Source organism: Sphaeramia orbicularis, chromosome 22 (assembly GCF_902148855.1).
Source record: "Sphaeramia orbicularis chromosome 22, fSphaOr1.1, whole genome shotgun sequence".
NCBI classification, from domain to species: Eukaryota; Metazoa; Chordata; class Actinopteri; order Kurtiformes; family Apogonidae; genus Sphaeramia; species Sphaeramia orbicularis.
This window is the reverse complement of record NC_043978.1, coordinates 5,445,461-5,460,198: the sequence shown is the minus strand read 5'-3', so window position 1 is coordinate 5,460,198 and position 14,738 is coordinate 5,445,461. Positions and strand designations below refer to the sequence as shown.

Below are 14,738 nucleotides of genomic sequence, written 5' to 3'. Positions count from 1 at the left end.
ATTAATTTGGCGTTGGATATGTATTACAGCGTTCCCCGAGCTGCGGAGTTTCCTTAAGCCTGATTGGTTAAATGTATCCACCGGTGTGTCCTGATAACTGATTAATCGCCTCCAGTGTTTGTTAGGCACATGGGTCCGGATGTAAAGGCTCATTTCCTCCTTGTTATACATGTACTTGTTTTGTTCTTTCTTTTAATTGCTATCATGTGACTTATATTTTCGCTTCACATTTTATCATGTGATTTTGAACCTGTCCTCTGGGTATTTTCACACGGTGTGATTTGCACCTACAATGGCAGAGTTCATGCATTTGCCTTTACTTTTTTCGATCCTGCTGATGTTATTCAGGTGCAGCAGTGGAAAATACGAACCGAACTGGGACTCCATTGACTCCAGACCAATCCCACCGTGGTTCGACCAGGCCAAAGTTGGCATCTTCATACACTGGGGGGTGTTTTCTGTGCCCAGCTTCGGCAGCGAGTGGTTCTGGTGAGCTTTGTCTAAACATATGAACTCACCTGAGCAGGTGAGTTGACCTGGCCTTTTGGACTCACTTCAGTAAGTGAACCAGGAGCAGGGATCCGCTTCAACACCTTTCACAGAGATAGTGCAGCATTTTCTGTCATACTTTAAAAACTAAAATCAGTGACCAAGACTCTTGTCATATTAGATAGTAAGAAAATGAACTGCTTGCATTTTGACCTATTGTACACAAAAAATGACAAGAAATACTCTCTTCAGAGTTAGTTTTCTGATCTTGTAAAAAATATAATGTAAGATCAAGTCAGCTTGAGTTCATTGGGTGTATTGGGTATATGTTTTTTAACAGTTCTCATATCCACGTCAAAAGAAATGTGTTGAGAAGAAAATAAGACTAAGTATGAAAAAAGTACCCATCCCTACATCAGTTTCATTTGGCTACACTTTAGGGATGATAATGTTAATATTTGGTTAATAGATGTAATTTTTTTCTGTTTGTTCTAGGTGGTACTGGAGGAAGCAGCACTTGAAGCCCTATGTAGACTTCATGCAGAGGAATTATCCCCCAGACTTCACGTACCAGGATTTTGCACCACAGTTTACTGCAGAGTTCTTTGATGCCAAAGAATGGACGGACATCTTTGCTGCATCAGGAGCAAAGTACATCGTATTAACCACTAAACACCATGAAGGTGCAGTACACAAACATACTGTCTCATGTCTTTCACTGTAAAAATACTATGAAAAGTATTTAATACAATGAAATGCATTTAGTGCTTTTCATAGTAATAATGATGACTTTTGCCTGTAACCTAAACACCCGAACAGCCTCCGGTGACCAAAACCATCTACTGATGTAAGATGTTTAATAATACCTGTTGATCCACTAATCATATCAGTACAGGTAAATAATTGGTGTAAAATACAAGTTGTCACCTTTTCATGGTCATCAGATATGACCCATTTGGGTGTTCAGAGGCTCTGTAGTGAACGTGGAAACATTGTCATCTTCTACAACATTGATTCACCAGTAAAACCCATGAAGTTTGATAAATGACAGTGGATGGACACACTGAGTTTATGCTCAGTTAATGATGTATTTTAGTGAAAAAGCCACTTTTTCATTAGTTTTCTGTTTCTATATTTTAACCTTTAGAGCTTTTATAAACATCTGCATGATCATGATCAGTGAATTAAATACCTGAAATTCAATGAAAAATGCTAAATAGAGAGGATACAATAATAAATGAGGATAAATCACTTAGGAAAGGTTAAATGTCAACAAAAATTCCTTTGTAAGTTCCCACCAATCTTAAATATTTCTGGACCATTTAGATCTGTCATGTTTTTCTCAGGTTTCACCCTTTGGGGCTCAAAAACATCCTGGAACTGGAATTCAGTGGATGTGGGACCTAAGCGAGACCTAGTGGGGGAGGTGGCCAGCGCCGTCCGAGCCCACAGTGACCTGCGTGTGGGACTCTATCACTCTCTGTTTGAGTGGTTTCATCCACTGTTTGAGCAGGATGCTGCTAATGTGTTCACAACCAACTACTTCCCCACCAGTAAAACCCTCCCTGAGCTTTATGAGCTCATTGTCAAATACAAACCTGAGGTTCTGTGGTCTGATGGAGATGGAGACGCTCCAGACAAGTACTGGAACAGCACCGGCTTCTTAGCGTGGCTCTATAATGACAGGTATATTTTATTCTATTATATAAGATTAATCTCTCCTAAGTAAAGTAGACCTGAGTAAAAAAGCCTTTTGCCGTCTGCAGCCCAGTACGAGACACGGTGGTGACTAATGATCGCTGGGGCTATGGCTCCATCTGCACCCACGGCGGATTTTACACATGTGCAGATCGATACCAGCCAGGACACCTGCTCAAACACAAATGGGAGAACTGCATGACCATTGACAAAAAGTCCTGGGGTTACCGACGGAACGCTCAGCTGAGCGACTTCCTCCCCATTGAACAGCTCGTGGCCGTGAGTAACAGTGACAGAGGAAATGTGTGTATGCAGGAAGTCATTAGTGTGTCATCACATTAAAATTTTAATTCTTGTTTTCTTACCATAAAATGATTGGTTTGACTCTACAGAGAGAAGCAGAATTCACTGTGTTTCTACAGAACCTCAGAGCTCACTTCCTCTGCTTCTTTTTCTGGATCTTGCTTTTTGTGTCCACAGTAAATCAGGCCAAGGCAAGCATGGTGACAAAACAGACAACTAGACATCACTACATGTCATACAGTGAACTCTTATTTGTTCAACCAAAAAAATGCCTGCAAACAAACAAAACAAAACATCCTGAAATGCAAGATGGTAGAGTCACATTGCTTTATTTGGGCAACCAATAATCCCAAATCTAACCTAAAATTGGACCCAAAAATGATCATAAAGCGTCAGGAAGGAATGGGATTTTGCCTTAAAGGTGTAATAAGTAACATTTCTGCATGAACATGTCTCATATTGACTAGGTCTGAGTGATTTGTTATGTTGGCGTCGAAGTACATTTTATTAAAATTGGTATAAGAGTGGGGGGTTCAGTGGATCTCAACCTGCACCTTCACCACTAGATGTCACTAAATCTCAAAACTACTGTGTATATCAAAGCTACTAGAGGTATTTGGTGGTCATTACTATATGTGTGTGTTTGTGTTTTTTTTAGACGCTGGTGGAAACTGTGTCCTGTGGAGGAAATCTGCTGGTGAACGTCGGTCCCACCCACGATGGACGGATCGCGCCAATCTTCGAGGAGCGTCTGAGGCAGATGGGTCAGTGGCTCCAGGTCAACGGTGACGCCATCTATAACACCAGTGCATGGCGTGCTCAGAACGACAGTATCACCCCCAACATATGGTTGGTCATTTGATTTAGTTCTGAACCTTTAGTGATTTTAAAAAGGTTGTTGATGGGGGAACTTTGTGTTTAGAATCCACTCGTCATCATTTGTTTAATCTGCTTTGTTAGGTCTGTGTATCATGTAGTACATTGGATATGATCAGGTCCATTTTCATAAATGCACTGAAGTTTCACATTAGAAAACATTTGTGTAAATGACAAAATATGAAAAAACTTGAAAAATTTCACACAAATGTTTTTTATGCTTGCTTGAGGTGATTTTTCCTTTTTTAAAAGAGTGAATGAGCATAATGTTGAAACAGAAACACCTTTTTTAAATACATTCTGATGGGGAAACAATGAAGTCACATGACTGATCAGCTATTTTCTGCGTCTTCCAAGATAATCGCATTAAGAAGTAAAACATGTCTGCTATAACTAGGGATGGGAATCGAGAACCGGTTCTTTTTGAGAACCGGTTCCCAGTAGCTCGATTCCTTGGAATCGTTTGCCTGCCTGCTTAACGATTCTGCTTATCGATTCCGCCTTTGTTGTACATGCGCGATGACGTCACGCGTACGCTGCATTGTTTTGGTCAGAACATAGCCAACATGGTGTTGAGGCAGAAATGGTCTAAACAGACAACACCAGGGCCACTTACTTGGAACACATGCAAAGCTTCCATTTCTTCAAAAGGGTGGAATCCCTCCAATATCCTCAAACATTTGTCCACAGCATGTGAATCATTTACAGGAATGTCATGTATTTGATACGCTACTTAGCGGCGCTTGTGAATGTAGCGGCAGAGTGCATGTCCCGGTTCCAATGTGGGCAACAAACGTCGCAACTCCTCAAATACAAGTTTCCGAAGGGAAGAAGAGAAAGGAAATGAGGTGCACAACAACGGGAGACGAGCCGAGTCGAACCAGTTCCACGTAGTAGAAATGCAGCAATAGAGGAATTAGTAAAGAGTCTTTACTTTCACTGTCACTTTAGCCCCCCCCCCGAACCGGGCCCGGCATCATCTGTTATTATTATTTGTGCATACTGTATATGTTCTATTTTCTGTGCAGAGATGGAAATATAAAAGACAGTTAATACAAACACACCTGTTTTTACTCTTTTATTCCCTCACCCAATGAGAATCGATAAGAAAATCGGACAGATAAGCAATATCGATAATGGAATCAGAATCGTTAAATTCTTAACGATTCCCATCCCTAGCTATAACAGGTCATGTGGACTGATGGGGAGACTGAACTATTATTAAATTATTGGTAAACCTCACATCCTTTTTAGGTTGAAAACAACAATCTAATGCTCTACCACTTCTCTAATATAGACTATAGCGCCACTTTTTGACACAGTCTAGTTTATTCACTCCAAAACAGTTTATGGAAACACAGCCACTGATTAGTTCTGATACTCCCATGTTAAAGTTTCCTAATTGCAGTGTTTTTCCTCCTACAGGTACACGGCTAAACCGCAGGAAAAGTCCATCTTTGCCATTTTACTTGAGTGGCCAAACGATGGGTTTGTGATTCTGAATGAACCGGTGGTTAAACATGGACAGACTCAGGTAAGAGGAACATTAGACCTGTACATCTGCAGAGGTGTTATTACATCAATATTAGTATTCATTTAAATAGAAGACCCACAAAACTGCAATACACAAATGTTACGGATCAGTTACAATAATTCTATAGTTTTACAGCAGAAAAATACAGAAAGTTTAGTCTCAGTTCATACCTTAGTCACTGTTTTAAACCAACAAAATCTACCTTTCATGAGACAGTAGAAATGACAGAAAACAAGGACAGACAGATAGTGAATTATTCCTCTGTATTTTCAGCTCTCGCATGTTGATAACTAGCTCAAAAACCCCAGTACAAAAAAGAAGAGGGAGGAGGTTTGTTGGCTTTAAAAAGAAAACAAGGTTCTTTACCACAGTACCTCTGTTTATGCACCAGTTTCTGTTAGAATTGTATGCATTTATTTGTCAATAATCAAATTGCAAATGGATACAAACAGGTTTTATATTGGCTGCGGTCAGGGAGAAACCTCAATTATATCTGACTGCGGAAATGATTAAAACTCCATATTTGGGCAAACTGTTTAACCTCGTTTGCATTTCCGAAAACCACATCCAATGTTGTAATCTGAGGCTGACTGCTTTGTTCACACAAAAGTCCTCATCGTCTGCTCTTGCGTTTGTGTGGTCCAATAATGGCAGGTGTTGCTGGTGGGTCATGGATTGGTGCCATGGGAGCCGCTCCAGCCCAGCGGACTGAGGGTGGTCCTGCCTCCGCTGTCCTTTAGACAGTTGCCGTGTTCCTGGGCCTGGACTCTGAAGATGACAGGAGCCACATAAAGGGAAACCAGACCATAGAGATGTTTAATGAACACACTCACCCAGAATACTGTACTGTATCTGTCACAGGTCTGAGACTGAAGGCAAATAATGTCATGTTTAGGACTAAAAAGGCTTTTTTTTTTTTGCAGGGAATCAAGTGTAAACATTTACAACAGACGTTGAGAAGTTCACAATGAAGGACAAATTCCAGTTTTAGGTTTAGTATTTGTTTAATTCAACCCTTTATTCTTTTTCATCAGGTATTGTTGCATTTGGTAGCTAATCAAATCATTTTTCAGTATCACCTTACATACACAGTGGAATTCCTAATATACAGATGAATAATGAGCTGATAAGAAACAACAATGATAAAGAAAAAAGATTAAAATGACAAATACTTAGAAAATAACTTATGATAGAATAAAAACATCATAAAAGTAAGAAAAAAAGGGGTAAAAAAAGTCATCAATTAAATGACTGAATTAACCCAGAAATGAGAGTAAAATAGAATAAAGCTTAAGCAGAAACACAAAAATGCATCTGTAGTCATTGGTTTTGTGTGCTGGGGTGCACTTCTGTATTTAGGATCAGAATAACAGTAACAGGGTTCATGTTATTTTCATAACTTTACTGCCATAGACACTAGATTAATGAAGGCAGATTAAATGGAAATAATCAATAAAACTACAATAAAAAAAATCAGTGATTAAAATTAGGCCAGTGATGTAAATATAAGGTAAACCGGAATTATTCAAATCTAAGCCTAGACTTAAGTTTACAATTTAAGAATTCAACACTTCCAGCTGTTCTTAGCTCAGAGAATATAGACCAAACAACCGATCAATTATTTGAGAAAATAACTGACAGATTATTTGACATAAACAATAATTATTGGTTTCATCTGCATTGTAACTCCCAAGAAAAGTCATGCTGGTGTGGTTTCCACATGACCTGTGTAATAAACATTTAGTAATATGTTCCACTGAGGAGTTTTTTTCACTGCATCACTGTTTAATAACTAATCAGTAACTCATACTTGGCCTTCGTTATAGCTGTGGTTTTATGATCATTGTTTTGTATAAGAGTCACTTTTACAGTCAGATGATTCAGAAATGCTCAGAGCAGCTGGACCAGTCATGTCCAAACTCTCCCAGAAACCCTGCTTTTCTGCACTTTTTAAATGATTTTTTTCAATTCACGAGATTTTTATGGTGTTGCACTGACCTGAAGAAGTTTTATAAGTTAAGAATAATTTTAAATAAAATCAATGACGCACTCAAGCTTCAATTTGTTTTTGTATTTTATTTTGTTTGTTTCTAATCTGTATTTACAAATGTGGTTCAAATATTTATTCGTCAGTTCAGTTCATTAAACAGATAAACAATTAGACAAAACAGAAAAAAAATAAAGGGTAAAAATGTGATATCAATAATACTTGTAATCCTATGAGTGATATTGAAACCACTGTGTTAATACAACAGATAAACAGCAGCTGATGGACGACAGTGGGTACACATCTGTAATAAATGCTACATCTGTCTCCTTTAATAATTCCATGTCTGTGTAAAAAGGAAAAAAAAAAAAATCCATGTGCCTTCAAATACAGACATGAAAATATACACATTCAGGTGCACAAGTGTATTCACACAGGTACATGCATTACACACACTCTGGCTTAGAAGTCATATGATCCAGAGTCAGACTTTAATACAACCCACTGACATCCACACATCAGCAGCTTCCAATAAATAGAATGTGTTTGACGTAAACTCCTGACGTTTGTGACGATCTTGTGTGACGTAAACAGTGTAACCAGTCAGTGCCTGTGGTCCATCCAAAAAAGTGGATCATTTGTGCAACTCTGAAGTAAAATTTAGTGATTATAGGTATAATTTGGAAATTTGTATGGAAACTCATGTTTAAACATTCACAGAAGTGCAGTATTACTGCTAATTTCACAAGACATTTGTAAAAAAAAAAAAAAAAAAAAAAAAAAAAAAAACGAAATTTGGTGGGAAGCACAAAAACACTACACATCATGGAAGCTATGTCCTGCTGTGTGCATGTATTAAACACTCATTTGTCTGTATATAGTTCCAATTATGCACCAGTGGTTGAAGTGTCTAAAGGGATGCTGTATTAAGGTGTCCTTATGTATTGGTTTATTTTTTATATACAGTAAATGGAGATGCTTATTGGTATTAAATGCAGAGTAATTTCCAGATTTGCCACTGGACGTCAGTCTTAGTTTATAGCCTCAGGTTTTGTGGATGTAGTGGCAGTTGGGAAATCTGGATGAGTATGTTTACATTAAATGATGTGATGTGAAACAGACCTCCATCCATCCCTCAGGCCCAAGTAACTATTCCAGTCTCCACTCTCTTACTTTCATATTTAATGATGTTTCTATTATTTTATTTTCAATTTCTATTTGTATCAGAGGTGTCAAACTCATTTTCTTTCAGGGGCCACATTCAGTCCAATCTGATCGCAAGTGGGCCGGACCAGTAAAATAATAACACAATAACCTCTAAACAATGCCAACTCCAAATTTCCCCCTCTGTGTTAGTGCAAAAACAAACAAACAAACAAACAAACAAAAAAAACCCCATTAATACATGAAAATGTATTCATTTACAAATGATCCAAACTGTGAATGACCTGAAAAAACTGAAATGTCTTAAGAAAAATAAGTGTAATTTTGACAATATTCTGGCTCAACATTATGGATCAGATCTACAGTATACAGGCACAAAACATTTAATAACAGGCAGAATATTGTTAAAATTACACTTAATTTTCTTTAGACATTTCAGTTTGTTCATATTTGTTAAGGTTATTCAAATTTTTTTGAAAGGATAGATTGTAAATGTAATCATATAATGTAATTTTCCTTTCCTTTCCAAAAATGTGGGGTTGTTATTTATTGTGATAGGATTTTACTGATCTGATCCACTTTAGATTGAATATAGCTGGATGTGGAACCTGAACTAAACGGATTTTGTTAATATCTTCAGTGTAATTTTTGCATGTCACAAATTCATCCCATGGGCCGGATTGGACCCACTGGCGGGCCGGTTTTGGTCCGTGGGCCGTATGTTTGACACATGTGCCTTAGATGACATTCCATCCTGTGTATCTGATTGGATATTTGATGCGCGCTCGCATCGCCCTCTGCTGGCCGTCTGTGTGTAGTGATGGGCGGCCGTGTGGGGCATTCACAGCCCCCCTCACCCCCCGGTTAGTGTCCGGTAAGTGTCCGGTTAGTGTATTGAGTGTATAGAGTATTTGTCGCCTGAGGTGGTGGTGGTGGTGGTGGTCGGTATTAGGTGGGGGGTCTCTCTCTCTCTCGCTCTCTCTCTCTCTCTCTCTCTCTCTCTCTCTCTCTCTCTCTCTCTCTCTCTCTCTCATTTCTCACTGTTGTGTCTGATCTCTGTTGCACGCGCCTTTAAGGTGGGAGGTCCTTGTTTGCAAATGTTCCATGACGTGTAAATGGGGGGTTTTCAAGGGGTTTCATGTCCGTGAATTTCCCCCCACAGACACACAAACACGCGGCAGGCTTTCCCCAGCCGATGGGACCTGCGCGTGACAGCTGATCCCCCCAAATCATCATCAACAACAACAACAACAAGAACAACAACATCAGACAGCTGTGAGTACGTGACTCATGGAAGGACAACTGACACACACACACGCACGCACACACACACACACACACACACACACACACACGCACACACACACACACACACACACACACACACACCTGCAGTAAAACCCATTTGTGTGCTCCCTAAATGTGATCAGATGTGGTGTTAGGGCGCTGGGATGGAAAGATGCAAAAATGGAAACAGATTCAGATAAAGTTCTGACGCTCATGATGAAGATGCTCCACTCACAGTAGAAGTTCTACATTTAAAACCTTACAAAAATAAAACTATATGAACGATGACAGATGTTGAATTCCCTCACATGTTTAATGTGCAGAGATGCATCATATTGTCATCATTATGCTGTTGTTTTTCCAGGACAGTGTCATGACATAAACAGAATTTTCAGCTTTGTGATGCGTTTTCCTGGAAAATCATGAGCACTGTATTTAGCTAAAAAAGGAATTAGAGTTTCCTCACCTTCACTCCAAATATTCCAAATCAACATATTTGTTACAAAGTGGTAGATTTCATTGTTGGGGGCACATTTTTAGATATTTTAAACCAACAAACACTTAATTTCGCACATTTTGGTGAAATTTTCTACAAATTTGTCTATCAGATGATGGCAGAACTGTCTATTTATTTTAAATATATCAGACTTTAAAGCAGGAGGACAGCTGGGTGGTCTTTTCACTTTCTAATATTGTTGCATTCATTATTAATGTAATTTTTCTTGTTGTATTGCAGTTTAAGCTATTAAATAGGAACTAGCGCGTTGAGCCATGGAGATCCACGGGTTCTAGATGTGGTAGTTTTTCTGCTGTTGTGTGTTTGTGTATGCTGTACCACATTTGTCCACCAGTCACCGCCAAAGCGTTCTGGCCATAGAAACGTGATTGTACGGCTATTGTATTCCAAAATTACTAATATCTTCCAAAATATTGGTCCAGTCAACTTGCCATTTTCACTAGTCTCTTCCTCGACCAAAAATACATAAGCATGACAAACTGCAGCAGTCAGCTCTGTACAGATTTTGTGTGAATTCCCAGACACACACACACTCACACATGCACACACACACGGAGGCCACTTTGCTTTTATAATATAGGTTAGTCACAGCCTGGTCAAAACAATGTCCCATACTTTCATATTACAAGTCAATGCCTTTAGCTTTGATTGTGTATTTGCCTCCACAAGCTTTTCATCAGTTTATGGAAACATAAGGTTGGTGAACGTGGACCTGAACCAACCCCAGGTCAGACCACTGACCCCACAGGACTGGACTGTAGGCAGTAGGTATGATGGGTAGTCATGGGTTTAGACCAGCTCTAAATGTAAAGTGTCTTGAGATAACGTGTTAAGATGTGACACTTTATAGATCAAATTTGATTGATTGATCCCTCTGTGGAACAGGGTCAGTCTGGACTCATCAGACCACATGATCCATTAAACACAGTCCAATCTTTATTCTCTTTATCAAACTAATGGCTGTTTAAGGAATGAGAATCTACTGCATCAGTTAAAGGGTAAACAACTGAAACATATGAACCACTGCAGTAATTATCCAATGGAAGGATCTGAATTTGACTGAATATGTTCAATTTAAATGGGACTTTTTTTTGGCAGGAATGTGTATGAATGAAATTAAAATGACCATCACCATTTGAAACATTAATGATGAACACATTAACACATCAGTAATCATCATATTTACAGTTCAGTCTGAAATGGACCAGAGTAACGTTTTGCTAATACTTGTCCCATAAGGGTTTGATTTGAATTATTTTGTCTTTTCACACTACTACCTTTGATTACATAAAAAAAAAATATGTATGTTGTCCAGCACAGGATTCAGTATCAAGGTTCAGAGTGTGATATTCACTGATACCTAGTGGTGAAGATGCAGTTTACAAGTATCTGAAAAGCCCTTGACCTCCACGACTGGAAGTCCCATGTTTGTTTAGTGTGTATTAACTTACTGCAGTACATGTGATTATTCTGCAAGCTTTATCATGTCTTTTAGCAACTAGATCCTCTTACATTCACCAAAATCTAACATACTCAGCTTTTAATGCACAATATCATTATCAATACAATACTGATATTAATGTCTTTTTTGTTTTTGAAAAATAAAATAGAAGACAGCTTTTTGAAGTATATGATTTTATGCTATTTATTAATACTTAACTTCAACAGTCAGATAGCAAATATATTATTAAGTAGATTTAAAGATGATATAAGATTATAAAGATTATATATGTAAAGATGATAAATGTCAGTTAAAATGTATATTTTAAAGGTTAATGAAATGTATTCAACATAGTAAATTGAATTTACAAGAATGGTAGAAACAAACTAGTTGAATATTTGTCAAAAATTATGTTACATATGCAAAATATTTTCCAAACCTTTTTTATATATAGTAATTTACTGAATAGGTAAAATTTATTTTCTAACTTCATTATTATAATATACTCCATATTATTGTTAATTTTATTCCACTGGCCAATAAAGGACATAGATATGTTTAATTCATTAACTCCTTTTCACCTGTTTTACTGAGTAAATGTTGTGTTTCTTAATGGGTTAAGTCTTAACTGAACCGTGTTGTCAGAGCTGAAGCCTGCTTTCTCTGCTAATTTTCTCCGTCTTGGTGCTGTAATCTGTGGCTGTAATTATACATGTAGACAGGAACTGGGAAACTGTTAGAGACGTTGGCATGGTTGCCATGGAAACACACAATCATGTCAGCTTATTTTCAGGTACTGCTGGGATAATGGTTTAAATCAGGCCAATAAATGACATCAAGTGAATGAATGGACAGTGGTTAAAACAGAGCAGAAGGTGATGTTTTTTAAGGACACTCTGAGTAGGAACTGGAGTGTTGCAGGTGGGGGGTGGGGGGTTGGCTGTGGGGGGGTCAGGTTGTATACAGTATTTATTAGTGTTTGTATCAGCTGTCGGTCGGAGCTGCAGTGTTGAGTGTCGTCTGTAAGCGATATCTCTGTCAGCCATATGACAGACACCACCATGGCAGGAAAACCTCATTCCTTCTGTTTTCCCCTGGACCCCCCACTTTGTCCCCCTCCCTCCTCCCTCCTCCCTCCTCCCCCCTCTCATCTCTTTTAGTCCAAATATCATTAGTAGTAGTAGAGTGCATGTGTGGCATTCAATCGCATGCAAATTTAGTGAGAGATTTGGAGGCGGTCAGCAGGGCTGTGGCGGTGTGGCTTTAGATAGTGGAAATGCCAAGCAGTGTGGAACATCCTGGGGGACAGACCATTATATTTATAGAGACAGGCCACTTGACCTTCACTGCACATTGACTATCAGCCATTTTAGTGCCGCTCCTCTAGACACTGAATACAGCATAATGGATCTCAGCTGCAGTGCAGTTAGTTAGCTTCAACTTCATCTTCAGCTTGTTAGAGGCTATATCTAATAATAGCTCGCTGCAATTCCATACTGTGTGGAAGGACTCTGTCAATACGCAGCCTCTGCATTCACTGTCCTCTGGCACACACCGACTCGCTGCTTTCCAAAGGAAACGCACTGTGAAATTACAGTTTCTTTCCCGCGCAGGAAATAATGGGTTTTCAGCTCAAAAGGGGTGAAGTTGAGCTATAAGTCTTTACAGAACATGGACAGGGTTTTTCTGCTGTGTAAGCTTCATGTTAAGAGTGAAACCTCGGTTAAACACGCCATAGTAGAAGCACAGCTGGTGCAAACCCAAAGCCAAGGACTCCTATTCATAGAGACACCCAGTTGTTCTCACCCAGTGGCACAGAGTGAAACTGAGCAGCGTGGCTGAAAGGAGGGGACGGCCAAGTATTTATAGTTGTGTAAATTATATTGTGTTGAAAGGCCAAAGTTTCATAGAAATGACCAAGGGGAACACTTGAGTGATCGTAAATCCATTCCAAATCAGGATGCACGCATTGAATTCGTGACGCATAAGTTACAAACAGAAATGAGAAAAAGTTTGTGTTTTGGCAGCTCTCCAGTCATCACTGTAAAAGGCTGCCATGTTGTCCACCTGCGACTGGTTTGGTTCAAAGCCAAGCTCATTTCCATCCTGTTGCACTTAACCGTACATATTTTTTTTTTCCATGAAAAATATTTCCACATTTAACAACTGAATTAGTCCAATAATGAAGAGGCTGCACAGACTGTGAGACAGATGCTTCCACTCCTCTATCAGAGCGTTCATCCACTGATCAGTCATCAGTATCTTAAAATGTGATAACTGCAGTTTGACACAATGTCTTCAAACTTGTACAAACATTCTCCACGACACAAGGCTGAACTGAAAAGATTTTGGTGGCTAAAGGTTAAAGGTCAATGTCTTCATGATGCCATAAAATACATTTTTGGATAACTGCTAGTATGCAGGATGCATAACTGTAGAAGAAACAGACCTGAAGCAGATATTTCATCATCCTGTCTGTATCCAGTCTGTGTTAGATGGAGGGGTCTGTCTTTGACTAGGTTTAATCCCACAGACAGAACTGAACCGCATTATTCACAGTAGGACAGAAGAACAGAGTGAACCAGAGGAGCAAACCTTGGCAGAGGGCAGGGTCTGTGCAGGTAAATACAGCAATCACACACTGACAGACGATCTGAAGGAAGGATGGACCAGGGTTATTGGACACAGAACTACAGTAGTCATGTCCGACTGAATCTGAACAGATGTCAGTCATTATCATTACAACATTATTATTATTATTATTATTATTATTATTATTATTATTATTATTATTATTATTATTATTATTGTTGTTATCATAGACAGAAAAACAAGAACCATGTCTTCATCCATGGTATATCATAATCTGCTCACACAATCCCCTTAATTAGTAGCAGATACTGATTAGATTAGATTAGATTAGATTAGATTAGATTAGATTAGATTAGATTAGATTAGATTAGTCAAAAAGAGGAGGGGTCATAAACAGTGGCGGCTGGTGAAATAATTTTTTGGTGGCACAGTTTAAGTCAGTTTTCAGCTGCACTGTAACCATATATCACCACTACGATATGCCACTATTTTAAAATATTAATTTAAAATTATGATACACAGTAAGTGTTTTTCTTGTCATGTATTTTTTTATATGTAAATTTCACCTGTCTATCTTTCAAACATGCACATTTTCCTATGACTCTATTGTTAAAATCAGGCACATCCCTGACAAGTGTCTTTTCCACTGATAACATGGCCCATGCATTTAGACCAGGGGTGCAGGTAGTACAGGTAGATTGCATGGCATTAAAAAAATAGAAAATTGACTTAAAGGCTAAAAATTTTCAATGATACAATTGGTGCTGGGAATTGATTCCGTGCTTCCAACATTGAAGCCAATTGTGTTAACCACTGCGCTATCCAGCCACTAAGTCATATTTCAGTAGTA

The 14,738-nt window shown here is 38.6% G+C and overlaps 1 protein-coding gene across 2 annotated transcripts; it reads left to right on the top strand.

The window, feature by feature from the left end:
* Positions 1–109: 109 nt before the first annotated feature.
* Positions 110–6,954, top strand: fuca2 (alpha-L-fucosidase 2). 2 transcript variants are annotated; one of them, XM_030126969.1, is made up of 7 exons: positions 110–489; positions 985–1,172; positions 1,836–2,175; positions 2,256–2,466; positions 3,149–3,339; positions 4,792–4,900; positions 5,555–6,954. In XM_030126969.1, exons 1-7 carry the CDS (start codon positions 293–295, stop codon positions 5,690–5,692), a joined length of 1,374 nt encoding a protein of 457 aa, XP_029982829.1. In that variant the 5' UTR covers positions 110–292; the 3' UTR covers positions 5,693–6,954. The 2 variants fall into 2 exon arrangements, with proteins under 2 accessions (XP_029982829.1, XP_029982830.1); XM_030126970.1 differs by having other exon boundaries at positions 418–526.
* The last annotated feature ends 7,784 nt before the right edge of the window (positions 6,955–14,738 follow it).

Excerpts from the sequence above, each read along its gene's own strand:
- fuca2 (XM_030126969.1), top strand. The coding sequence starts at position 293 with ATGGCAGAGTTCATGCATTTGCCTTTACTTTTTTCGATCCTGCTGATG. Across the intron at positions 1,173-1,835 it reads AACCACTAAACACCATGAAG|GTTTCACCCTTTGGGGCTCA; the intron begins GTGCAGTACACA and ends TGTTTTTCTCAG. Across the intron at positions 2,467-3,148 it reads CCATTGAACAGCTCGTGGCC|ACGCTGGTGGAAACTGTGTC; the intron begins GTGAGTAACAGT and ends TGTTTTTTTTAG.